Genomic DNA, 25,333 nt, shown 5'->3' on the forward strand with positions numbered 1-25,333 from the left:
CGTAGCTGTGGCCATCTATTACGGTGTAATTCACGTCGACGAGTCTACCTCTGACGCCATCAAAGATGCCGGATCGAAAATTAAACATAGCATCAAGGATGGATTGAAAAAATTGGACGACGACTAGCTTCGTATGAAAACATCTATACACTTTTAATCTCATTGGCTTTTCTATATACAACATATTGACCAAATCTAAGTTTTGGTAACCGGCAGGACTCAGTGTCACTTGACACAAGGTAATATATTGATCTAAATCTACACGCAAAAGCTATTCTCAGGCAGAAGCTCATTAAACATTTTTACTGTGTACAATGTTAAATTGAAATACAAACCCATTTTATTATGTAAACATTGTGCATAGTATTATTTCAATTAAATGACTGACTACGGAGTGTTTAACGCAGTTGGCGTTGCCTGAAAACTGTTTGAAGCAATAGTTTCGACGTACAAATGCTCGACGAAGGTATGGAACCTCGGAACACGGTGCTTCCGCGTAGCGTATCGTGGAAATGGTAAAAAAATCATACGTATAACGATTCCTTCACTCTACTGTAACGCTAATTTATTGATTGCAGCCTGGTAGCTACTTCAATTGCAGTGCTGGTTGGTGTATCTAGTTTGTCAGTAAACATTTATCTTTGGATACGTTTGTCTAATATGAGCGAAACGGCAGACAACAGCAGTGTTCCGTAGCTTAAAATAAACATACATTTATTTGTCACACTTCTATTTCAAAACATAGTATAAACAGCAGTGCAAAGCTAGAATGCCAACTTTTTCATGAGCAAAAACATATTCTGATCAATTTCGAAGCCGTGTAAATTGTTCGCGTCGCCTTGTAACCGCATTAACAGACCTCCGAACGAAACATAAGCGGACAAACGATTAGATGATTCGGTTTGAGAGTCGTCGCCTTCGATCCTGTACACCTTTCCAAACATAACGTACTCGAAACTATCGGCACGAGACCCCTCGATTTCAGCAGCATTGTACTCCATACTTGCTACAAATGTATCAATGGCTTTTTAGGAAAGGTATGTTCAACAAACCCAAATTCAGCCGTATTCAGTTAAAACTTACCAGCTGTACCGTCTTCGTGAAGGGTTGTTGCTAGGACGAGTCGAAATTTGTCACCTAGCTCCATAGGATACAGCCACGAGTTAATATCCAATATAAGATCCATTTTGAATGATTCAGATTCGCAATGCAGCCGACTCACGCGGTCAAACTTTTTGCCTTCCGGATCCATATCTTTGACATTGAAGATGTCTTCGAACAGTATTCCCGACATCCTCAGCGGGTTTTTCTCAACAGTTGCGACGTTCGATGCGAGAGGTTAGGCCGTAGCAGAAAATGCTTAAGCTGCGATATGTTGAAGATTTTATATAAATAGCAATTCGATTACATTCTTATTCGCATGCAATTTTCTAAATAAAACTTACCGGGTTCCACTGTTTTTACGATTTAGTTGCGTCTGTAGCTTGTTTACACACGCGTTTTTCGTGCGTTGACATAACAAATGACAAATTGTCAATCGCGGCAAAGAAGTGTCTAACGATCGAAAATGCAATAAATGGTGCTAATGCGTTGTACAAACGAAATTAAATGCAAAATATATTGTTCTCATTATTCATCATCATGCTATTACAAGATATCATCTCAGCAAATGCTAAAGTCCAGATAGTTTTGCTCATGTACACCTAAACTCATTACTATAAACGCAGAGCTTATTCGGCGTCAGTTGTCAAATGTTGTTTTTCTACATTTTTCGTTTGCTATCAAAAGCGATAGGAAAAACAATTTACTTTCGCGATGGCACCGGAATTGTCGAGCTTCGATTGTGAATCTTCACCTCAGCAACAATACTCGGCACACAACCCCATAGAACAATACGTGTTGCTTGCAAAGGGAGTGAAAGGAGCAGCATGCCTAGAGCTTATCAAACAAGTGCTTGAAGCCCCAGGAGTTCACGTTTTCGGTGAATTATTGGCCATGCCCAACATAGAAGAGGTAAGCTCATTGCGTGCAATACTCAAATCAAAATCCCTCATGTTCTACTTGTCTCATTATCAGCTCCAAAACGGTCCCAATGCAAAATACTACAATACTTTAAACTTGTTTGCCTATGGCACGTACCGTCAGTACCTTGAAAATGAATCGGAACTGATCGAGCTCACTCCCGCAATGCGCAAGAAGCTGCAACATCTCACGATTGTTTCTTTGGCCATCAAAAACAAATGTATACCATACAGCGAGCTATTGGAGGAGCTCGACATCAAAAACGTGCGCGTGCTAGAGGATTTGATTATCGAAGCCATCTACGCAGACGTCGTTCACGGAAAGCTGGACCAGAAAAACAAACAGCTTGAAGCAGACTACGCCATCGGACGGGACATTCGCACGGGCGACGTGACGGAGATCGCTTCTACTCTCCAGGAATGGAGTGACTCGTGCGAGACGATATTGTCCTGTCTGGAAGCTCAAATTCACAGAGCCAACACTGAAAAGCAGAAGCGCGTGAAACATAAAGAAGGAATCGAGCAAGAGGTAATGATCAATAACTAGACGAACATAAGTGGAACACATTTTACCAAAATTACCTTTGCATGGTTTTTAGATTGCCAACTTAAAAAAAGCTATAAAAACGCAAGCAGTAGAATCTGATGAGGCGATGGCTACCGACACTGGTCGCGAGATCTCGGGTGGTTCGGAGTTACGTAAAAAATCCTCCAAATCCAAGAGCCTTAAGGGCTGCGGTAAGTCGTGGTTCAAAAACTTTTCTTGAATCTAAACATGGGACTTAAGGTTAGCTACTTCGTGAACAAACAAAATCAATCTAGACGTACCATGTATTTGCATTATAACAAGTATTTGGTGTTGTCCTTTTTCATAAGGCTTTCATTTTGTAATAATTCGTCCGCTGAACTAATAGGAAGTGATGATTTTGTTACTCACCAAATGTCCTTGATTTTGATTTGGTTTTTAATTTCTCGTTTAACGTTTTTGTTTCGTTTTTATTTGAAAGGTGCCGTAAAGTCAGTATCGAAATGATTGGCTTAATAAACTACCAAGGATACAAACGCGATGCCAACGAAGCTTGGGATGGAAAGGAGATTAGTTTATTTATGCTTTTGTTCCCCAAAAGTACTTGCGTTTCTCAGCGATCGCGTGTAACGGAATCAAATTGTGAAACAAGATCCAAACAAATAAAATTCCTTCAACTTTCACCTTTAATAGAACGAAATCAAACTGCATTCAGAAATCCGAAAAAAAGCGCTTCATATTTGATTATTATTTAAGTTACTTACATGGCGCAATACAGGAGTACCTTTTCAAAAGTATTCTGTCTATTGAGTCTCTTAATCTCATATCTGTATTACTTGGTAGAGTGGGGAAGCTTTAACAATCAGTACGACCGATTCCTTCGGATCAAGTTCAATACGATTGACTGGCACCGGTTCAAATAGGCGTTTTTTTGAGGATACAGAAAGCACTGCATAAAAACCTTCCGCCGCCTCCAACGGATCGTGTTTGGTAAGATCGATTAGAGCGAGACTGTTGCCGATGTTAACGATCGTGTATACGTAACACAGCTTCCATGTCGCAAACGTTCCAATTTGCCGCAAAATGATCACATCCCCTTCGGTGAAAGTGGCTAAACTGTGCGGCTGATATTGGATCATTCGTTTTAGCGTCGTCATATTGCGATACACCAACAAATGGCTGGTAGGTGCCGAAAGTTGTTGCATAGCGTTTACCACCGTGTAGTTGGGTGATACGGGCAGCCAGGTGTGGTTTCCGGTAGAGAATCCAGCGTCTTTGGAGTTGTCCCATTGGAATGGCGTACGCTCAGGATCACGCGTCGTATACTGATAACGATCCGGACCGGCGTTACACGCTGCCGGATCGACAGTGTCATTGTACGATATCCACACATCCTCCATGCCGATTTCTTCGCCCTGAAAAATAGTACAAACTTGAAGAAAAGGTGTGATGGAAAGTTTCACAAGACGCATCCTTACATTATACGTTACGCTTACGCCCGGTAGTGAGAGGAGTACCATGTTCATGCAATCTATCATATCACTTCCAAAACGACTGGCCACGCGGTGCTGGTCATGGTTGCCCATCTGCGAATGTTGAACAACATAGAGAGTTGGCCAAGCACTGGAATGCACAGTGTGACGGACACTTACTACCCAGTTTGGAACAACGGAGTCCATCGTGGATGGCATGTTATCGAGCCAATAGTTGATTGTGTTCTTGAAGTCGTCGGCACTCGAGCCTCCGTGCAAATCCGTAATGAAATGAAAGTTGAACGGGATTTGGGCGCCCGGGGTGGATTCGTTGCCGTAGTACTTCATGACGATCTCAATCGGTGAATACGTTTCGGCCATTATAATGCGTTCTCTTCCGCCATTCTGTTGCTGAAATTCGTCCGTCACCGCACGCCACTGGTACACCATGTCGAGCGTTTCATTGCGATCTTGAGTGTAGATGTGCAGCAAGTAGCCGGGATCTGCGGGATCGTCCGTATTGCCACTGAGCGGTTCGTCTGGATACTGGCCGTCTGCATCCGGAGCCACTTCAAATAGCGTTGGGACTGCGTCTATACGATATCCGGCCACTCCTCGAGCCATCCAAAATCGCATTACATTCTTCATAGCTTCTACCACCGCCGGGTTGCGATAGTTTAGATCCGGTTGTTTGACGGAAAATTGATGCAAATAGTACTCCTTCCGCACTGTACTCCACTGCCATGCACTGCCTCGGAAAAAGCTCACCCAGTTGCTGGGGGGAAGCGGCATGGAAGTGTCGTTCGCACTCGACTTTCTACCAGGATGCCAGACATAGAAGTCTTCGAAACTGGGATCGCGTGCTTCTGATTTCTTAAACCACTCATGCTCGTCGCTGGTGTGGTTCGGCACAAAGTCCAAAATTACCTGCAATCCCAGTGCGTTCGCCTCTTTCACCAGTGCATCGAAGTCCTCCAGCGTGCCATATTCCGGCTGGATAGCATAGTAATTCGATATGTCGTACCCGAAGTCTGCCATTGGTGACTGGAATATTGGCGAGAGCCAGAACCCATCGATAGCATTGGCTTGCAGGAACTCTAGCCGTTGGATGATACCCCGTAGATCACCAATGCCGTCGCCGTTGCTGTCCATAAAGGATCGTGGGTAGATTTGATAGAAAACCGCCGAATTCCACCATCCTTTGGATGGCTCAGCGACGATCGATGGCAGAGCCGTAATCCAGATTGTCCACAGTGCTAAGAAACGCAACATTCTTACTCCGTGGTACACGGTAAACTGTTGCACACGGGACAGAAAGTGATCTCTTCCTTCCTTACTTCTCCGTCTGATTGTGGAGGATTATCAACCATTTGCTTTGTTGATTATTTTTAGACCTTTCTCCTGTTGCGATCGTGTGTCGGAGCTCTGTTCATCCTATATTCGCTGTGTGCTTTGCACCGCTTTTACCTCATAGGCTGGAATATTTTTTTTTAATCCTTGCCGTATGCGATCACGGAGAAGATGAGAAGAGCGCTACATGCGCCAAGTAGTGTTTTCGCTAATAACTAGTGATTATGAAGGATTACATTCGACTTCTGGCTTTGATAACAAATAAAACATCCATTTGTTGCTGTTGATAGTTCTGAAGGTCTTTTATGGAGTACCTTGTGTCTTAGAATCAAACGATACAACGATTGCACTATCTCACCGCATCGATCGCTACGAGAGGTTTGTAAACAGAACGGAAACTATCATTGTATGCAGTCACTTGCTGCAGTGATAGCACGTTTTGGCCTGCGTAGTAGTACCTATAAATGGAATTATCGTTGCAGTGGCGGAGGCCAGTACGCCTTAATCAGAAAAGAATGATGCATCTTTGTTGGGTGGCACTGCTGCTCGTGGTTGGCTCGGGAGTGATAAGAGGCCAGAAGGATTGGTGGGAAACGGCCGGTTTCTACCAAATCTATCCTCGCTCATTCCAGGACAGCAACGGTGACGGAATAGGTGATTTGAACGGCATAACGAGCCGACTGCCATACCTAAAATCCTTGGGTATTACGGCGTTTTGGCTGTCGCCCATTTATCCTTCGCCGATGGCCGACTTTGGGTACGATATATCCAACTTTATCGACATACATCCGTCGTTTGGAACCCTGGCCGACTTCAAGCGACTAGTGGACGAAGCGAAGAAACTCGACCTGCGCGTCATCCTGGATTTTGTACCGAATCACTCGAGTGATGAGCACGAGTGGTTTAAAAAAAGTGTAAACCGTGAGGCAGGTTTTGAGGATTTTTACGTTTGGCAAGATCCGAAACCGGGAACCGTACGCGATCCACCGAACAATTGGGTAAGCATGATAGCGTAACAGTTCATAGCAATCGTTACGACAGCCACCGGTTTTGCTCCCATAGGTTGCAGCTTGGTACGGATCAGCCTGGGAGTGGAGTGAGGAACGCGGCCAGTTTTACTTACATCAATTCCACAAGAAGCAACCAGATCTTAACTATCGCAACCCGGCGGTGGTTCAGGCAATGAAGGCTGTCTTGCGCTTCTGGCTGGATCAGGGAGTCGACGGTTTTAGGGTGGATGCTGTTCCTTGGTTGTTTGAAACCGAAGGATTTCCCGACGAACCACTCAGCGGCCATTCTAGCGATCCGTTGAGCCAAAACTATTTGAGACACATTTACACACTCGATCTGCCGGAAACGGTCGACATGGTGTACCAGTGGCGTGAGGTGATGGACCAATACAAGCGGGAAAGAAACACCAGCACCAAAGTGCTCATGACCGAGGCTTGGTCGCCGCTGGATGTGGTGCAGACGTACTTTAATGATAGTAACAACCGTCAAGGTTCGCAGATGCCTTTCAACTTTCAGCTCATCACGCGATTGGATAAGAATTCGAAAGCATCGGATTTCAAAACCGTGATCGACTCGTGGCTGGACATCATTCCACCGGGCCATTCCGCGAACTGGGTGGTAGGTTGAGATTGCGCGCTTACAAATAGCGCAATGGAATAATGTTTCAAACGTTTTCTCTACGCTTCATAGCTAGGAAATCATGACAAACGTCGCGTTGCTTCGCGGATGGGTGGCGCCCATATGGTTGATATTATGGCCATGATCGAACTTACTCTGCCTGGTATTACCGTAACCTACCAGGGTGAGGAGATCGGAATGCATGACGTCGACATTTCGTGGGCCGACACCCAAGATCCGGCCGCGTGCCAGCTGACAGAACAAACCTATCAGGAAGGAACTCGTGACCCCGCAAGGACACCGTTTCAATGGGACAGTTCAGAAAACGCAGGATTTACGAATGCTTCCGTTAAACCGTGGTTACCCCTGGCAACGGATTATCAGACGCTCAATGTGAAAGTCCAAGAGGACACGACGCAAAACAGTCATCTTAAAGTGTTCAAGGAGCTGATGAAATTGCGAGGCACAAATGCGCTAGTATGGGGATCATACAAATCGCAGGTTCTAGGTAACAACGTGTTGGCCATAGTACGCTCTTTTCCTAATGATAAGCGAACATTTGTAACATTGGCCAATATTGGTTCCGAACTTGAAACCGTCGACGTTTCCAGCGTGGACAGCACTCTGCCGCAGAATCTGGAGTTTCGTGTGGTAGGCGTGTCATCTAAAAATTCCGTTAAGTGAGTAATTGTACGGTTAGATATGTGGTTAAAGGTCTAATACTTTGTTCGATTTCCAGAAGCGCTGTGGCTACGAAGAACATTCAACTGCAACCATATGAAACAGTCGTACTGAGCAACAAAGCGTTTGGTTCTGTTCAAAATGTATCGTTTATGATCTTTGCGCTTCTAACATTGGTGGTTTTGAATTAATGCATCTTAAACTGAATAAATATTGAGACAAATGTTAAGAATGTTGACTAGAACAATGTAAGGTTAACAACCGAACCGGTTGGGTGTTGTGTTTTCCCCTAATCCTATCCCCTATCCTATTACCGAAAGCCTGGCAGCTCGCGTCTTGATAGTTATTGGAATGTAAAAGAAATAAACTCATGAGAAACAATGGGATATCCCAAGGAAGGAAAGTTAGTTACATGTTTGCAGCTGCAATTTTCAATTCAGAGCTTCAAAGGAGAACTGGTTCACGACAGCCTCTCAATCACACCGAAGTGATGCCAAATTAGCAGAACGTTACCTAGTGCAAACCTATGATTATGTTTTTTTTCGTCTGTTTCAATGTAATGAAAAAATGTTTTTTGTTTGGTATCCACTCCAACTACAAACGTAGATCGAGTGCGCACTTCAGTTGCAGCAAGGTTGAACGATGCACCGTGATTGCGGTGAATACACATTCAAAATAACTCGGAAGCGGTTGCACCGTATCTGCCAGATGAGGAAGGTGGCAGCGCTAATAGGTTCCCGTAACAATGAGTTTAGGTGACACAGCCCGTGAGAGACAGGAAACTCAAAATTGAACTTCATGCTTATCAACCAGCAAACATCGTACAAGTCATCAATCGTTTTTACCCTTTGTTTTGCTTCACAGCAAGCAAATAATTATGAACAAGATCGACCACTGTGGGCTCCGGTTTGTGGTTTCAAAAGCGGCAGTGAACATGGTTGAGGGTATAAAATAAGTACCCATGGAACGATTTAATGTCTAGTTCTTTGGCGAACGCCGTGAAAACGAGAAAAATGTGGAAAGTGGTGCTGTGCGTGGTGATACTGCCGTTAGTCCCAGGTTTTCTGGCGGATGAGCATTGGTGGAAGCATGCCAACTTTTACCAAATCTATCCTCGGTCATTCAAAGACAGTGACGGAGACGGCATTGGCGACTTGCGTGGGGTCATGCAAAAAGTATCCTACTTGCGCCACGAGCTTGGAGTTGACGCGATTTGGTTGTCGCCGATTTTTAAATCACCTATGGCCGACTTTGGATACGACATTTCCGATTTCCGCGATATTCACCCAGAGTTTGGCACGATCGAAGATTTAGAAAGGCTGGCGGCTGAATGCGAAAAAGAAGGTCTTAAGCTCATTCTGGACTTTGTGCCAAACCACAGCAGCGACGAAAGTGAGTGGTTCACCAAATCCGTAAACAAAGACCCCACCTATAAGGACTACTTTGTATGGAGCCCTGGCAAACTCTTGCCGAACGGAACTCGTGTACCACCGTCCAACTGGATAAGTGTTTTTCGAGGATCAGCCTGGCAGTGGAATGATGTTCGCCAAGAGTATTATTTACATCAGTTCTTGGTCAAGCAACCCGACCTGAACTATCGAAACCCGGCACTGGTGAAAGAAATGAAAGATGTGCTCACCTTCTGGTTGGACAAAGGTGTTCATGGATTTCGCATTGACGCTGTTCCTTATCTATTTGAAACCGACGCCGTCGATGGCGTGTATCCAGACGAAGAACGGAGCTATACAACTGATGATCCGGCGAATCCCGGTTATTTGATCCATAGCCATACTCAAAATCTCGATGCTACGTTCGACATGGTGTACCAGTGGCGTGCGGTTATCGATGACTATAAAGCTGCCCATAATCTGGAGGAAATTGTATTGATGGCAGAAGCATACACGCCGCTGATGAACATAATTCGTCTCTTTGGTGACAATAATGCTGAGGGAGCACACGTACCATTCAATTTTGAGGTATTGAGCAATACCTTTAAGGACACGACGGGAAAACAGTTTTATGACAACATCAAGCGTTGGTTAGATGTTGTGCCAGCGAATCGTGCCTCGAATTGGGTGGTATGGAACAGGCTTTCAGAAAAAGGACCGAAAGATAGGAGATTAATACATTGCACCTTGTTTGTTTCTCGCAGCTGGGTAATCACGACAACAGGAGAGTATCGTCTCGGTTGGGCGTAGCTCGGGCAGATTTGTACCAAATCGCCCTCAATGTGCTTCCCGGTATTGCTGTTACATACAACGGAGACGAACTAGCCATGGAGGATGTTTACATTTCATGGAAGGACACAATCGATCCTGCGGCGTGCAACTCTAATCCGAAGGACTATATGCTTTACAGTCGCGACCCGGTGCGTACTCCATTCCAATGGGACGACTCTGTGAGCGCTGGATTTTCAAGCAATCGCACCACGTGGCTTCCAGTGGCCTCGAACTACAAAAGCCTGAACTACAAGGCACAAAAATCGGCGCCTCGCTCGCACGTGAAAATTTTCAAAGCCCTGGTGCGCTTGCGCAAGCAACGGACGTTGCGTGAGGGGTCGATCGATTTGCAGATGATCGGAGACAATATTATCGTCATCAAGCGACACCTTGAGAACGTGAGCACGATCGTCGCAGTGTTAAACTTCAACAAAACCGCGCAGTCAATTAAACTCTCGGCTGCCTTCCAAGCACTGCCGTCTGTTTTTGAAGTAATAACTTCCTCAATGCAAACTGACTACACTGATGGGTAAGTAACAGTTAGCTGAGCTATTTGCAAAGATTTTGATGTTACGACGTTTTCCGTTGCACGGTTTTAGCTCCATTGTTGGAAGAGATGAAATCACTTTACCAGCAGATGCTGCAATCGTATTAGAGGGCAATACTGCGTACGGCACATAATATGCGTAAACATCCGAGAGATCTACAAACAGGAAGATTAATAAACGAATACGTGTTATTAAACATACTATTATATGTATTTTATTATACATACTGCTTTGGCGAAGGTATTGTTTTTACTCGACAGGTTTTTCTCGTTGACCCGCACTGACTCAACTCAACTAGGCCTTATAAACTGACTAAGAAAAGACAACTCCAAACTAAAAGACCAACTCAAAAGACAAAGACCAAGAAATGACAACCCGAACTAAATTGTTTGTCCATTCAAACTTTGTGAGTGAAAATAGCCCATTTACTTTAGTCAATCAAAAATCGTTTAGAAACGTTATTAACGATTAAACATTAATAGAATTAGCTAACTGGATCAAGACAATCTAGTCCACCTGGCCTAGGTCTGAGGACTGTATAATGGCCATACAAAAATACCCTAAAATTACATATAGGATATAGTTACAGATTTTTTTGATAATGTATTTAATGAGGTATCAGAAGTTTGTGTGATTTCAAATAATGATTTTGAGGATCAATAATAATAATACAATACAATAAGTTATTTATTGTACTTGAACGCGTGTATTAAAATGTTGAATTTAATCCAAACACATGCACGTAGACACGTCGACGTAACTCCCGATAAGGAGAACTCGTTTCGTTAGTCAACTTCGAAGACGTCGTCCGTTTATCACAATTAATCTGGCTTATCACAAAAACTTCGCTGTACTGATTTGCTATGAAGCAACTCGGATATTCGGATATTCGGTTAAAAAAATCACAATTCAATTCGTCAATCATCCTACGATTCAACCCTGCATGTCAGTGTCAAAGGGCGAGACGCACGGGACGATGCAGAGATTTGTTGGTCGAGGCAGTTTTCATTTCATCAAATAATTTTCTTCTGTGAAACCAATTACTATTGACCCACACAGGATTATTATATCTGGATTATATCCTGTTTAACCGCATAGAAGCTTGTTACTGCTTCCATTGTTTGAGCACCACCAAAAGTGAACTGTTTTCGCTGTGACAAACGAACGCGCTTTGCAGCCATCGCCGTGACTCATACGCCAAAAAAATCACAGCAACATCTTTGGTTTGTGCAAAAGATGTGCAAAGGATGTACTCTTAAACTAAGATGTAAGTGTTTTCCACGTAAATACAAGCAAGTGTGGTAATCGATGCATTTCTCAGGGAAACGTGAAGCTATATGATGTTTTTACAATAGTAGTTCCTATTTTAAAGCGAGTGTGCTGTGCTGTTGTTTTGCATTATTAACAATTTGTCGGTCGTGTGTCATTCAGAACCTTTACCAAACTTAGAATGCTGACCCAATCATGTGATTACTGGTACACCGGCAGCAGATAACAAAAGAACTGCTCCAACAGTAGACCAGGGTGTGTGTTAAATTGTGTGATTCCGCCGCACCTTATCTACGCTTGCTTGGAATCAAACTCGTGCTAGCATAGCATGATCAGTGATAGCCCACATGGTGTGTGTGTGTTCTTCATTGATTTTAAAAATATGTTTCGTTCCTCTTTTTCACAGATAACCCCGCGCATTCCGGAAATTGCGTAAAGTAGCGGCGGTAAGGAATAGGACTACGGTTGAGCCATTGACAATCGTAAAACAAACGATCGAATCATCGCGTGCCCTGAACTTTGGCCGATCGTACAACAGAGACCGACCATCACATGACGTACCCGTGATGCCGATGTCCAGCCTAGACTGAAGCCGGGACGCATTCGTTATCAAGATTGAATTGATTGAAATCTGGGAGATAAAATCTACAGTTGCAGCCAAATAGTGGGAGCAAATCCTTCATAGTGCTCAACGTATGAACAAAGTTAATGTTCACTTCCATCGATCGCCTCCTGCTTGACCAAATTGTCAACGGATGCAGTAACGGTGGTCATACATTCTCGCTGCCAACCGCCTTTATCATCACTGTCAATGTATTCGTCACCAACTTCGTTATCACAGAGAAGAAACCAACGTCAAAGTACGTTACCGCTACCATCGCTCGCCAGCGGATAGCGGCCCTGTGATTAAACGTTTGCCTGCTAACGCCGTCGCACCACCAGTCGGCAGTGTACCGGGAAGGTGTTCTTGCGTGCCATCGTTCGGCTCAGTCTGTACTATGTACTGTGTGGCTCGGAAAGGAGTCGTTGCAGTGCATAAACGATAACTCTCTAGACACGCGCTTCGGTTGAAAGGTGCTCGTTCGGTGACTGCTGAAAGCCGGGGCGGTTTAATCATGTTACTATGTCGCTGACAATGATTACCATTATACATTGTCTTGCAATTGGTATCCTGATATTTTGGTTTGGCAAATGGATTATCCACCTCACGGCCATAACGTACGGAAAGGTCAAGCTGCACAAGAAAGCATCCCAGCAGCCGCGTGAAACGCCGTATCCGTCGGTTTCGATCCTGAAACCCTTGATGGGCGTAGACCCGAACCTGCAGAGCAACTTGGAGACGTTCTTCCTCATGGACTACCCGACCTACGAGCTGCTGTTTTGCATCGAGTCCGAGGACGATCCCGCAATCGATGTGGTTAACCGGTTATGTGATAAATATCCCAGCATAGAGACCAGCCTGCTCGTCGGTGGTTCGAATGTTGGCGTCAATCCAAAGATTAACAACCTCTACCCGGGCTATCTGGTGGCCCGCTATGAGCTGATAATGATTTCGGACGCGGGCATACGAATGAAAAGCGACACGCTGACGGATATGGTGAACCACATGACGGAGCATGTGGGTTTGGTGCATCAGATGCCGTTCGTTTGCGACCGGGAGGGATTCGCGGCTGCCTTCGAGAAGATCTACTTCGGGACGGTGCAATCGAGGATTTATCTGTGTGCCGATCTACTGGGCATCAACTGCCACACCGGAATGTCGTGCTTGATGCGCAAGGACGTCTTGGACCAGCTGGGAGGCGTGCAAGCTTTCGGGTGCTATTTGGCCGAAGATTTTTTTCTTGCCAAGGCGTTCCACGAAAACGGATGGAAGTTGACGATCAGCAGCCAGCCGGCTTGGCAGAATTCCGGCATTTGTGATATTAGCAGCTTTCAGGCTCGGCTGACCCGATGGGCCAAGCTGCGTGTGGCAATGGTGCCGACGACCATTTTGCTAGAACCAATGTCGGAGTGTATCATCGTTGGCATATTTGCGTGTGGTGCGGCCAAAGTGCTCTTTCGTTGGAATCCGCTAGTGTTTTTCCTCATCCATACGCTGGTATGGTTCCTGTCCGATTGGGTTCTTCTCTCCATCATACAGAATGGTGCATTACCGTTCAACAAATTCACGTTTCTGGTCGGTTGGGCCTTTCGTGAAATTAGTGGACCGTATCTGTTTTTCAATGCACTTTGGAGTCCTGCCATCAGATGGCGAACCCGCGTTTACAAGCTGGCCTGGGGCGGAATCGCGTACGAACTTACTTCTCAAATCAAATCGTAAGATTAGCTGCTCGACGCAAACAAATTACCACGCTCTGTCTTTCACGTCCCTCAACATGTTTCACCCATTTCGCTGCTATTTATCGTCCCACTTTTTTAATTGTTTTCGTTTCGAGCACAAAACACCCCAAGGAACTGTAAGGACTGAATAAAAGGTTGCCCATCACATTTTTCGGCGCTGTTGATGAAGTCAGTCCCCACGTATCATCCGTTGCAAGGAAACTGCGCCCACGTTCATGTTTTATAGTTTTAGAATGTTTTGTTTGGCATTTGCTTTTTGGTTTTAGTAATCTAGTGTTATATTGGTTATTTATAATGCAAACAAACAAATGCTCGGTTTACGAACCCAACGTATTCAACGCCAGGTCTGACGAAGGATCTAAATGGTGTACCTTAAAGTTTCCGCTAGCGTTTTTCCCATTGCACGAACACATTCGCTTCTTCATATGAGCATTCAAATATAGCGGAAATTGATTTTTTTGTTGTCGATTGTCCCATTGTAAATAATATTTATAAACCATGCGAAAACTATTGAGTAAGTTGAATCTTCTTTACGACAAAAACATGAAAATGAAAAAAAGGAGAACATGAACGTGATTTTTTTAACCATCCGAATATCCGAGTTGCTTCATAGCAAATCAGTACAGTTTTTGTGATAAGCCAGATTAATTGTGATAAACGGACGACGTCTTCGAAGTTGACTAACGAAACGAGTTCTCCTTATCGGGAGTTACGTCGACATGTCAACGTGCATGTGTTTGGATTAAATTCAACATTTTAATACACGCGTTCAAGTACAATAAATAACTTATTGTATTGTATTATTATTGATCCTCAAGATCATTATTTGAAATCACACAAACTTCTGATACACCATGATACTGAATTTTTTAGTGTGAAACGAGCCATCTGAATGATTGTGCGAAATTTTGAAACAAATTGATGGAGTGTGAAGTTTGATAGAATACTTACTAGTCTATTTCTTCTTCCAAACTTAAATCGATATCATCTACCTCATTAAATACATGATCAAAAAAATCTGTAACTATATCCTATATATGTAATTTTAGGGTCTTTTTGTATGGCCATTATACAGTCCTCAGACCTAGGCCAGGTGGACTAGATTGTCCTGATTCCGTTATCTAATTCTATTAATGTTTAATCGTTAATAACGTTTCTAAACGATTTTTGATTGACTAAACTAAATGGGCTATTTTCACTCACAAAGTTTGAATGGACAAACAATTTAGTTCGGGTTGTCATTTCTTGGTCTTTGTATTTTGAGTTGGTCTTTTAGTTTGGAGTTGTCTTTTCTGAGTCATCGCAAGTGTTGAGATACAGTTTATAAAGAGTGAGTGTCAGTGCGTGAGAGAGTGCCGTCAACGAGAAAAACCTGTCGAGTAAAAACAATACCTTCGCCAAAGCAGTATAAATTTTCTTTTTCGGCACTCACTTTTCTGCCATTCGAGAAGAAGCACTGGAGAAGCTTGGACCAAACAGGTAGCAGTGGAAAAATGTGTGAAAATGGCATAGTGATTAGATGTGTTAGACGAACCGAAAATGTCTCACGGAGCTATCGAAACTCCTCCTCGTAACCCGTCGATTGAGCCTCGTTTGCCTCCGCGCGTCGTGTGGCGCGTCGTACTCCCGCATTGTGCATTGGGCACACCGTTCGATCTCAAAGGAATCCCGGCAAGGAGGTAAATAGAGAGTACGAGTTACGACGAGTTAGCATTTATTTTTAGAACCGTCGCCACAGCAGTGCGTGTGTGTGTTTCGTTCGTGGGTTCACACATTCATAAAGTTATGCTTATGCGCGCGGATCCAAGTAATCTCGAGTCGTTCCGAAGTAACAGCAGAAAATGAAACTCTTCTTCAACTTTGTAGCTGTCCGGATGTTTTTCGCAAGAAGCTAGGTAGTGTAATGGCCATTCATTCATGTGCGGCGGAGAACCCGCCACCGTGCTATACTCGCCAGTGAACGAAAGTCAAGATTCCTCACCGTGAATGGTAAATATAGATGTGTTTCACTCCAGCGGAGTAGACCGTGTGTGCGTTGGGCATTGTTGAACATTTTGGAGGCATTGCGTTTTCCATGAGGACTCTTCGCCCCCTGTCGTGCAGCAACCATAAGGCGCCTCCACCGAATGGCCCGTGAGAAAGTGAGGATATCGGGATGCTTACTTTCCCAGATCCAGTACCAGTGTATGTATGTGTTGTGTTGTGCCATAAAAGAGATGAAAAGTCTGATCGTGTATTAGATTTATTTAAAAATTACAACCCAGCGCAAATGGGAGTGCAATGAAAAGTGTCAGCCGTGCAATAGTGTGGTAACCGATCTAGTCATCGGCCTTTAGTAGTACAGCAAACGAGGACAGGGATTTGCAAGTGGGTTTCACTGTAATTTGCTTGGATAAATGTTCGTTTCAATCAGTGTGCTGGGCCAAAGGCAATGACAAAGTGATTGGAAGTTTGCAGTGGTCGGGCAAGCCTTCGGGAAGAGCGTGCGTGCGTGCGTTGCGAGAATGCAGGGTACAAGTGGTGTACCATTGAAAATCGAAGTAACTTGAGTTGCATCGGAGTAATCTAAAGCATGCGGTGTCGTAGGGCGTGCAGCTGTGTGCGTTAGTAGGCGAAGCAGTTGCATTTCGCGAAAAAGTCGTGAAACTGTTGCTTGCGTTGTGTGCGTGCGTTGCAAATCTGCCCTGAAATCGGTCCATTTCAATGGTATTGCGTGCCTCGTACACTCTCTGTTGTCGCAGCAACCATTATCACGGCCGTCGTCGTTGGTCGCCCACGTGCATGGTTTCGTAACAAGGATAAGGCAGGCGTACGAAGATAAGCAAGGCGTGCAATATTTATGTGCAGTGGCCACCAAGACGGTTTCCGCGGTGGAGGCGTAAAGAAAAAGAAGCGAAGGAAGAAGAAGAAGCAGAGGCCAGGAAGCGGTTGGATGTGCCCAGAATGCCCAACACAAACGAAAACTCACATTCCGGCTCGACAACGACGACGACGACGGCGACGGCGGCGACTAGCGCCGGTGACGATCTCGGCAGCACCGATGAGGTGAAAGTGTTCAAAGACGAGGGCGACAGGGAGGATGAGAAGGCATCCTCCGAGAATCTGCTCGAGGAGAAGTTTAACTTAATAGATTTGACTGAAAGTGCGGAAAATCTGGTGAAAAGCTCCGCAGCCCGGCAAGACCTGAGTCCACCGTATGCTGCCGCCGGCACTGCTGGGTCCGGGGCGGGGGCTGATGTTGCGGTGAGTGCTGCGGCGATTGCTAGCGGCGTGGGTTCGGCCAGCGGCGGAACAAGCAGTGCGGGGAAGCTGGACTCGCCAGACCATTCCCCTGGTTTCACTATGGGCTACCTGCCTCCCTACCAGTACTCCAGTGGGACAGCCAGTGCCCTGCAGGCGGCAGGGACGATTCCTTGATGGGCGTAGACCCGAACCTGCAGAGCAACTTGGAGACGTTCTTCCTCATGGACTACCCGACCTACGAGCTGCTGTTTTGCATCGAGTCCGAGGACGATCCCGCAATCGATGTGGTTAACCGGTTATGTGATAAATATCCCAGCATAGAGACCAGCCTGCTCGTCGGTGGTTCGAATGTTGGCGTCAATCCAAAGATTAACAACCTCTACCCGGGCTATCTGGTGGCCCGCTATGAGCTGATAATGATTTCGGACGCGGGCATACGAATGAAAAGCGACACGCTGACGGATATGGTGAACCACATGACGGAGCATGTGGGTTTGGTGCATCAGATGCCGTTCGTTTGCGACCGGGAGGGATTCGCGGCTGCCTTCGAGAAGATCTACTTCGGGACGGTGCAATCGAGGATTTATCTGTGTGCCGATCTACTGGGCATCAACTGCCACACCGGAATGTCGTGCTTGATGCGCAAGGACGTCTTGGACCAGCTGGGAGGCGTGCAAGCTTTCGGGTGCTATTTGGCCGAAGATTTTTTTCTTGCCAAGGCGTTCCACGAAAACGGATGGAAGTTGACGATCAGCAGCCAGCCGGCTTGGCAGAATTCCGGCATTTGTGATATTAGCAGCTTTCAGGCTCGGCTGACCCGATGGGCCAAGCTGCGTGTGGCAATGGTGCCGACGACCATTTTGCTAGAACCAATGTCGGAGTGTATCATCGTTGGCATATTTGCGTGTGGTGCGGCCAAAGTGCTCTTTCGTTGGAATCCGCTAGTGTTTTTCCTCATCCATACGCTGGTATGGTTCCTGTCCGATTGGGTTCTTCTCTCCATCATACAGAATGGTGCATTACCGTTCAACAAATTCACGTTTCTGGTCGGTTGGGCCTTTCGTGAAATTAGTGGACCGTATCTGTTTTTCAATGCACTTTGGAGTCCTGCCATCAGATGGCGAACCCGCGTTTACAAGCTGGCCTGGGGCGGAATCGCGTACGAACTTACTTCTCAAATCAAATCGTAAGATTAGCTGCTCGACGCAAACAAATTACCACGCTCTGTCTTTCACGTCCCTCAACATGTTTCACCCATTTCGCTGCTATTTATCGTCCCACTTTTTTAATTGTTTTCGTTTCGAGCACAAAACACCCCAAGGAACTGTAAGGACTGAATAAAAGGTTGCCCATCACATTTTTCGGCGCTGTTGATGAAGTCAGTCCCCACGTATCATCCGTTGCAAGGAAACTGCGCCCACGTTCATGTTTTATAGTTTTAGAATGTTTTGTTTGGCATTTGCTTTTTGGTTTTAGTAATCTAGTGTTATATTGGTTATTTATAATGCAAACAAACAAATGCTCGGTTTACGAACCCAACGTATTCAACGCCAGGTCTGACGAAGGATCTAAATGGTGTACCTTAAAGTTTCCGCTAGCGTTTTTCCCATTGCACGAACACATTCGCTTCTTCATATGAGCATTCAAATATAGCGGAAATTGATTTTTTTGTTGTCGATTGTCCCATTGTAAATAATATTTATAAACCATGCGAAAACTATTGAGTAAGTTGAATCTTCTTTACGACAAAAACATGAAAATGAAAAAAAGGAGAACATGAACGTGATTTTTTTAACCATCCGAATATCCGAGTTGCTTCATAGCAAATCAGTACAGTTTTTGTGATAAGCCAGATTAATTGTGATAAACGGACGACGTCTTCGAAGTTGACTAACGAAACGAGTTCTCCTTATCGGGAGTTACGTCGACATGTCAACGTGCATGTGTTTGGATTAAATTCAACATTTTAATACACGCGTTCAAGTACAATAAATAACTTATTGTATTGTATTATTATTGATCCTCAAGATCATTATTTGAAATCACACAAACTTCTGATACACCATGATACTGAATTTTTTAGTGTGAAACGAGCCATCTGAATGATTGTGCGAAATTTTGAAACAAATTGATGGAGTGTGAAGTTTGATAGAATACTTACTAGTCTATTTCTTCTTCCAAACTTAAATCGATATCATCTACCTCATTAAATACATGATCAAAAAAATCTGTAACTATATCCTATATATGTAATTTTAGGGTCTTTTTGTATGGCCATTATACAGTCCTCAGACCTAGGCCAGGTGGACTAGATTGTCCTGATTCCGTTATCTAATTCTATTAATGTTTAATCGTTAATAACGTTTCTAAACGATTTTTGATTGACTAAACTAAATGGGCTATTTTCACTCACAAAGTTTGAATGGACAAACAATTTAGTTCGGGTTGTCATTTCTTGGTCTTTGTATTTTGAGTTGGTCTTTTAGTTTGGAGTTGTCTTTTCTGAGTCATCGCAAGTGTTGAGATACAGTTTATAAAGAGTGAGTGTCAGTGCGTGAGAGAGTGCCGTCAACGAGAAAAACCTGTCGAGTAAAAACAATACCTTCGCCAAAGCAGTATAAATTTTCTTTTTCGGCACTCACTTTTCTGCCATTCGAGAAGAAGCACTGGAGAAGCTTGGACCAAACAGGTAGCAGTGGAAAAATGTGTGAAAATGGCATAGTGATTAGATGTGTTAGACGAACCGAAAATGTCTCACGGAGCTATCGAAACTCCTCCTCGTAACCCGTCGATTGAGCCTCGTTTGCCTCCGCGCGTCGTGTGGCGCGTCGTACTCCCGCATTGTGCATTGGGCACACCGTTCGATCTCAAAGGAATCCCGGCAAGGAGGTAAATAGAGAGTACGAGTTACGACGAGTTAGCATTTATTTTTAGAACCGTCGCCACAGCCGTGCGTGTGTGTGTTTCTTTCGTGGGTTCACACATTCATAAAGTTATGCTTATGCGCGCGGATCCAAGTAATCTCGAGTCGTTCCGAAGTAACAGCAGAAAATGAAACTCTTCTTCAACTTTGTAGCTGTCCGGATGTTTTTCGCAAGAAGCTAGGTAGTGTAATGGCCATTCATTCATGTGCGGCGGAGAACCCGCCACCGTGCTATACTCGCCAGTGAACGAAAGTAAAGATTCCTCACCGTGAATGGTAAATATAGATGTGTTTCACTCCAGCGGAGTAGACCGTGTGTGCGTTGGGCATTGTTGAACATCTTGGAGGCATTGCGTTTTACATGAGGACTCTTCGCCCCCCCCGTCGTGCAGCAACCATAAGGCGCCTCCACCGAATGGCCCGTGAGAAAGTGAGGATATCGCGATGCTTACTTTCCCAGATCCAGTACCAGTGTATGTATGTGTTGTGTTGTGCCATAAAAGAGATGAAAAGTCTGATCGTGTATTAGATTTATTTAAAAATTGCAACCCAGAGCAAATGGGAGTGCAGTGAAAAGTGTCAGCCAATGGAAACAACCGTGCAATAGTGTGGTAACCGATCTAGTCATCTAGGCCTTTAGTAGTACAGCAAACGAGGACAGGGATTTGCAAGTGGGTTTCACTGTAATTTGCTTGGATAAATGTTCGTTTCAATCAGTGTGCTGGGCCAAAGGCAATGACAAAGTGATTGGAAGTTTGCAGTGGTCGGGCAAGCCTTCGGGAAGAGCGTGCGTGCGTGCGTTGCGAGAATGCAGGGTACAAGTGGTGTACCATTGAAAATCGAAGTAACTTGAGTTGCATCGGAGTAATCTAAAGCATGCGGTGTCGTAGGGCGTGCAGCTGTGTGCGTTAGTAGGCGAAGCAGTTGCATTTCGCGAAAAAGTCGTGAAACTGTTGCTTGCGTTGTGTGCGTGCGTTGCAAATCTGCCCTGAAATCGGTCCATTTCAATGGTATTGCGTGCCTCGTACACTCTCTGTTGTCGCAGCAACCATTATCACGGCCGTCGTCGTTGGTCGCCCACGTGCATGGTTTCGTAACAAGGATAAGGCAGGCGTACGAAGATAAGCAAGGCGTGCAATATTTATGTGCAGTGGCCACCAAGACGGTTTCCGCGGTGGAGGCGTAAAGAAAAAGAAGCGAAGGAAGAAGAAGAAGCAGAGGCCAGGAAGCGGTTGGATGTGCCCAGAATGCCCAACACAAACGAAAACTCACATTCCGGCTCGACAACGACGACGACGACGGCGACGGCGGCGACTAGCGCCGGTGACGATCTCGGCAGCACCGATGAGGTGAAAGTGTTCAAAGACGAGGGCGACAGGGAGGATGAGAAGGCATCCTCCGAGAATCTGCTCGAGGAGAAGTTTAACTTAATAGATTTGACTGAAAGTGCGGAAAATCTGGTGAAAAGCTCCGCAGCCCGGCAAGACCTGAGTCCACCGTATGCTGCCGGCGGCACTGCTGGGTCCGGGGCGGGGGCTGATGTTGCGGTGAGTGCTGCGGCGATTGCTAGCGGCGTGGGTTCGGCCAGCGGCGGAACAAGCAGTGCGGGGAAGCTGGACTCGCCAGACCATTCCCCTGGTTTCACTATGGGCTACCTGCCTCCCTACCAGTACTCCAGTGGGACAGCCAGTGCCCTGCAGGCGGCAGGGACGATGGGAAAGATGGGTCTGTCTCAGTTCTTCTGCAACGAAGATCCTCTCTCCAACCCACCGCCGGCGCACTGCGGTATACTCCCGTACCAGTTGGATTCGAAGGCGATCAGTCTATCTGCCCGCCAGTCGCTGTACTCCTTTTCAACCAGCCAGTACCCCTACCCATCGATACTGTCCTCCAACATGCTGCCGGTACCACCTTCCTGGCACACGCCCTCGATGTACTCTACGGCACCCACCTTCCGCAACTCGTACCCATCGTCGCTGCAGATATACACTACGCTGGCCAGCGACCTCTATTCACGTTACCAGTCATCGCAGTCTCTGCTGAACTCGGTCCACACGCACAATGTGCTGAACCAGAGTCTGCAGCAACAGGTAAAGCAGGAACAGAGTGCAGCGCTCGCAGCCGGAGTGGCAACCAGCCCCGGGAACCCAGCGGGGCCGGAAATCTCCCACAACTACAGTGCCCGGCAGCACGGGGTAGGGCTCAGCCCAGGCAGCAAGTCAGCAATCGATCTTCCACAGGAGCTGACCAACCGGTTTGGACGGGCGCAGAGCGTCGGCAGCTCGGGCAGTGGCGGAGGCAACAGCACCGGCAATGGCAGTGGTGGCAGTGGCAGCTCGAAGAAAAAATGCGCCGCTGACCGCACGCAGCACCCGCAACAACAGCAACATCAAAATCAGCAGCCCAATCGGCCACATATCAAGAAGCCTCTCAACGCGTTCATGCTCTACATGAAGGAGATGCGCGCGAAAGTGGTCGCCGAGTGTACCTTGAAAGAGTCGGCCGCGATCAATCAGATTCTCGGTCGCAAGTGGCACTCGTTGTCGCGAGACGAACAGAGCGTTTATTACGACAAAGCGCGCCAGGAACGTCAGCTGCACATGGAAATGTACCCTGGCTGGACGGCTCGAGACAACTATGGTTACGGGTCGAAGAAGAAGCGAAAAGCGAAAAAAAAGGATCAAATCGGCCCCGAACCACCCAGCAGGTAAGTGTCGCGCCATTCCGCTTTTCAGTTCCCCAGCAGCACATGTTGCTGTCGTTTTAACAACACCCTCCTGGTCTCCCCGACACGGCCTTCTGTCGCTGTCCATGGCTCTTTCTGCTAAAATAAATCTGATGTTCCTAGTTTTGACTACATACTCGAACTCGGTTCGGTTTACGGACACACGCGATCGCGATCACAAAGTGAACCGCAGTTGTGTTCGGAACCGATGTTTAGAAATGTCTGTCGGTATTTCTTCTCTAAACATTTATATTTTCGACACAGAACTCAAAGACAACACGTGTTTTCGACAACCTGAACCAGCAAGAATGTAACGCATTGCTGAAGGACAAACATGAGCCACGTCTACTGACGATGACGCATGAAAGAACGCATTTCCAATCCCTGGTCCAAGATTGTTCGCACAGACCACGGAACGGTTTGATAATTAATCGTTCGCCCAGTATCTGGTAGTGGAGGAAGTGTATACTTGTGCCAATCACTCATATTATGAAAAGTGAGTGAAAAACAAGAAAGCCAAAAAAAACGTATATTCGGTCATGTTCGAGCAGTGTAGCACATTTTTCATTCGGTATAATTATGTCCTCCTTTACTGGATCGGGCTCTCGAATCGATCTCAATTTTTCTTTCCTTTCGTGCCAACGAGTAGATTTTCTCTGCCGCGGTTTTTTTGTACGATCGTTTTGTACTTCGATCGATCGAAAGACGGTAATAACAAGAACCCAAACCATCGCAACTATTTCCTTGGATAAACCTTGCCCTACAATTTGTCGATCGGAGCATTGACATTCCCCATGCAAAAACCAGAAGCAGCCAATCCAGAATGACCGAAAGGGCACTCAAAATAATACCACTTTCTTGCAGGCGCAAGAAAATATGTATACGCAACGAAGAGTCCGACAACTACGACGGATCGCGTATGTCCGACGAGTACATGGGCAGCTACGGCACAGTGGTGTAATAGAAATGAGCGCGACCGATGAGACACAAACCGGCACACCATCATCCACATCAGCATTGCAGGCAACCAAACAAACAGAAAGCAGAGCATAACAATGTGCCAAACTCGACCAGACTGTGCGTTAGCATGTGGAATGAAGTTTTACGATTCATGGCGCTGTTGCTGATGATCGCATGGCGGAAAAAGTGAGTCAATCGTAACGAGTGATCATCGAGACATCACACCGCTAGGCATTCTACCATATTTCCTTCGGCGCAGCAGTGGTCGCGGCCGCGTGCTGAAAGCTACTCCCGCCTGATTTATGTTTATTTTAAAGTTTAAGAGAGCGACCCAGCCAAAGAAAATGATTAACAATAAGAGGCAGTCCTAATGCTGTCACGCAATGTCATAGTTTAAACAAACGAAACTACAGTGCAATCTTCGCCATCAGTATACCCAGAGGGGAGGGCGTTTATAGGCGACCGTGTGACCGTTGGCCAAAGACCATACAGTAAGATCGATAGACAAACGAGCGGAAAAGGGTTATAGCACGAATTTCTGTTTTAAGAAATGCTCGCGAAACCTTAACGAATTTATTTATGTACCGTACTTAAGGAAATCACTGCGACATGAGCGTAGATGTGGCGAAAAAAGAAGACCCAAAGAGGAACAGAATGTCCGATGTGCTTTGATTTATGGCGAAATAGCCGATTGATCATCCATTCCGAAGGAGCGGAGGAATGCCATTGTTGGGTGGAAACAGTACAGGGAAATGCCAGTGTTTGTCGGTGCCGGCCGGAAGCGTAAGAGCTTATTTCATAGACACGATTAGCTACGTTTGTGCCCTAGCATCCAGCTTGCCGTAAGATGAAAACCTTGGAAATGGGTAACTGAGGAGTTTTTCTGCTAACCGGCAACGGCAGTAGAAAATCAATTAAAATGCTTGTGGCCAAAAAAACCCAACATGAAGTGGATGATCGAACCAGCTCAATAAAGTATACCAATCACAAGCAGTATTGGCATTTTGTGACAAACATCAGACATTATTTTACACATATAAAAATAGTGTATATATATCAAAACATGTTCGCATATTTTCATATATGTATGCTATTGGTGTATGCGTATGCCAACGGATATTTTGAGGCATTTATGCTGTTAACAACCAAGTACGGGTGCATTAGATTGATGCTGTTTGCAATGGATTAAGTGGAAGACAAGTTTCAGCAAAAATCTGCTATCAACAAGTGGAACTTTAACAAAACCAAAAACACACTGCGTGATTCGTTTTTTATTGTTTAATTCTTTTGTAACGCTTACTTTTGTCAAATCTTACCATTGAAATCATTCTCTTCGTTCCTGCCTTGGTTCATCTTATGTTGTGCCCGAATCCCTATCGTGTAATATTTTTATTCATGTCTAGCAATTATCCGTTTTTTTAGGCGCG

The 25,333-nt window shown here is 45.4% G+C and overlaps 8 protein-coding genes across 8 annotated transcripts; 6 read left to right on the forward strand and 2 right to left on the reverse strand.

The window, feature by feature from the left end:
- Positions 1–726: 726 nt before the first annotated feature.
- LOC128268923 (DNA-directed RNA polymerases I, II, and III subunit RPABC3) lies at positions 727–1,360 on the reverse strand. The gene is made up of 2 exons (XM_053006226.1): positions 1,084–1,360; positions 727–1,006 (listed from the first exon to the last, which is right to left on the reverse strand). The coding sequence occupies exons 1-2, from the start codon at positions 1,292–1,294 to the stop codon at positions 765–767; spliced, it is 453 nt and encodes a 150-aa protein (XP_052862186.1). The 5' UTR covers positions 1,295–1,360; the 3' UTR covers positions 727–764.
- A 434-nt stretch (positions 1,361–1,794) lies between these two features.
- LOC128268922 (COP9 signalosome complex subunit 7) lies at positions 1,795–3,231 on the forward strand. Its single transcript, XM_053006225.1, has 4 exons — positions 1,795–2,013; positions 2,077–2,550; positions 2,621–2,759; positions 3,029–3,231. Exons 1-4 carry the CDS (start codon positions 1,816–1,818, stop codon positions 3,052–3,054), a joined length of 837 nt encoding a protein of 278 aa, XP_052862185.1. The 5' UTR covers positions 1,795–1,815; the 3' UTR covers positions 3,055–3,231.
- Positions 2,841–5,445, reverse strand: LOC128268921 (maltase A1-like). The gene is made up of 3 exons (XM_053006224.1): positions 4,200–5,445; positions 4,026–4,133; positions 2,841–3,962 (listed from the first exon to the last, which is right to left on the reverse strand). Exons 1-3 carry the CDS (start codon positions 5,289–5,291, stop codon positions 3,369–3,371), a joined length of 1,794 nt encoding a protein of 597 aa, XP_052862184.1. The 5' UTR covers positions 5,292–5,445; the 3' UTR covers positions 2,841–3,368.
- A 421-nt stretch (positions 5,446–5,866) lies between these two features.
- Positions 5,867–7,917, forward strand: LOC128269151 (maltase A3-like). Its single transcript, XM_053006530.1, has 4 exons — positions 5,867–6,367; positions 6,432–6,998; positions 7,071–7,678; positions 7,738–7,917. Exons 1-4 carry the CDS (start codon positions 5,885–5,887, stop codon positions 7,868–7,870), a joined length of 1,791 nt encoding a protein of 596 aa, XP_052862490.1. The 5' UTR covers positions 5,867–5,884; the 3' UTR covers positions 7,871–7,917.
- A 739-nt stretch (positions 7,918–8,656) lies between these two features.
- On the forward strand, positions 8,657–10,658 carry LOC128267516 (probable maltase). The gene is made up of 3 exons (XM_053004365.1): positions 8,657–9,757; positions 9,832–10,427; positions 10,498–10,658. Exons 1-3 carry the CDS (start codon positions 8,693–8,695, stop codon positions 10,577–10,579), a joined length of 1,743 nt encoding a protein of 580 aa, XP_052860325.1. The 5' UTR covers positions 8,657–8,692; the 3' UTR covers positions 10,580–10,658.
- Positions 10,659–11,601: 943 nt separating this feature from the next.
- On the forward strand, positions 11,602–14,586 carry LOC128267519 (ceramide glucosyltransferase-like). Its single transcript, XM_053004369.1, has 2 exons — positions 11,602–11,713; positions 12,122–14,586. The coding sequence occupies exon 2, from the start codon at positions 12,839–12,841 to the stop codon at positions 14,033–14,035; it is 1,197 nt and encodes a 398-aa protein (XP_052860329.1). The 5' UTR covers positions 11,602–11,713; positions 12,122–12,838; the 3' UTR covers positions 14,036–14,586.
- Positions 14,587–17,471: 2,885 nt separating this feature from the next.
- On the forward strand, positions 17,472–19,039 carry LOC128267520 (ceramide glucosyltransferase-like). Its single transcript, XM_053004370.1, has one exon. The coding sequence runs from the start codon at positions 17,472–17,474 to the stop codon at positions 18,486–18,488; it is 1,017 nt and encodes a 338-aa protein (XP_052860330.1). The 3' UTR covers positions 18,489–19,039.
- A 2,429-nt stretch (positions 19,040–21,468) lies between these two features.
- Positions 21,469–23,907, forward strand: LOC128267518 (protein pangolin, isoforms A/H/I/S-like). Its single transcript, XM_053004367.1, has 2 exons — positions 21,469–22,928; positions 23,811–23,907. The coding sequence occupies exons 1-2, from the start codon at positions 21,469–21,471 to the stop codon at positions 23,905–23,907; spliced, it is 1,557 nt and encodes a 518-aa protein (XP_052860327.1).
- The last annotated feature ends 1,426 nt before the right edge of the window (positions 23,908–25,333 follow it).

Source organism: Anopheles cruzii, chromosome 2 (assembly GCF_943734635.1).
Source record: "Anopheles cruzii chromosome 2, idAnoCruzAS_RS32_06, whole genome shotgun sequence".
Classification (NCBI taxonomy): Eukaryota; Metazoa; Arthropoda; class Insecta; order Diptera; family Culicidae; genus Anopheles; species Anopheles cruzii.

Coding starts and splice junctions, on each gene's coding strand:
- LOC128268923 (XM_053006226.1), bottom strand. CDS start 1,294: ATGTCGGGAATACTGTTCGAAGACATCTTCAATGTCAAAGATATGGAT. Junction 1,007..1,083: donor TCACGAAGACGGTACAGCTG/GTAAGTTTTAAC, acceptor ATACATTTGTAG/CAAGTATGGAGTACAATGCT.
- LOC128268922 (XM_053006225.1), top strand. CDS start 1,816: ATGGCACCGGAATTGTCGAGCTTCGATTGTGAATCTTCACCTCAGCAA. Junction 2,551..2,620: donor AAGAAGGAATCGAGCAAGAG/GTAATGATCAAT, acceptor CATGGTTTTTAG/ATTGCCAACTTAAAAAAAGC. Junction 2,760..3,028: donor CAAGAGCCTTAAGGGCTGCG/GTAAGTCGTGGT, acceptor TTTATTTGAAAG/GTGCCGTAAAGTCAGTATCG.
- LOC128268921 (XM_053006224.1), bottom strand. CDS start 5,291: ATGTTGCGTTTCTTAGCACTGTGGACAATCTGGATTACGGCTCTGCCA. Junction 4,134..4,199: donor CCGTTGTTCCAAACTGGGTA/GTAAGTGTCCGT, acceptor CAACATTCGCAG/ATGGGCAACCATGACCAGCA. Junction 3,963..4,025: donor GCGTAAGCGTAACGTATAAT/GTAAGGATGCGT, acceptor ACTATTTTTCAG/GGCGAAGAAATCGGCATGGA.
- LOC128269151 (XM_053006530.1), top strand. CDS start 5,885: ATGATGCATCTTTGTTGGGTGGCACTGCTGCTCGTGGTTGGCTCGGGA. Junction 6,368..6,431: donor GCGATCCACCGAACAATTGG/GTAAGCATGATA, acceptor TTGCTCCCATAG/GTTGCAGCTTGGTACGGATC. Junction 7,679..7,737: donor TCATCTAAAAATTCCGTTAA/GTGAGTAATTGT, acceptor TTCGATTTCCAG/AAGCGCTGTGGCTACGAAGA.
- LOC128267516 (XM_053004365.1), top strand. CDS start 8,693: ATGTGGAAAGTGGTGCTGTGCGTGGTGATACTGCCGTTAGTCCCAGGT. Junction 9,758..9,831: donor ATCGTGCCTCGAATTGGGTG/GTATGGAACAGG, acceptor TGTTTCTCGCAG/CTGGGTAATCACGACAACAG. Junction 10,428..10,497: donor CAAACTGACTACACTGATGG/GTAAGTAACAGT, acceptor GCACGGTTTTAG/CTCCATTGTTGGAAGAGATG.
- LOC128267519 (XM_053004369.1), top strand. CDS start 12,839: ATGTCGCTGACAATGATTACCATTATACATTGTCTTGCAATTGGTATC.
- LOC128267520 (XM_053004370.1), top strand. CDS start 17,472: ATGGGCGTAGACCCGAACCTGCAGAGCAACTTGGAGACGTTCTTCCTC.
- LOC128267518 (XM_053004367.1), top strand. CDS start 21,469: ATGCCCAACACAAACGAAAACTCACATTCCGGCTCGACAACGACGACG. Junction 22,929..23,810: donor GGCCCCGAACCACCCAGCAG/GTAAGTGTCGCG, acceptor ACTTTCTTGCAG/GCGCAAGAAAATATGTATAC.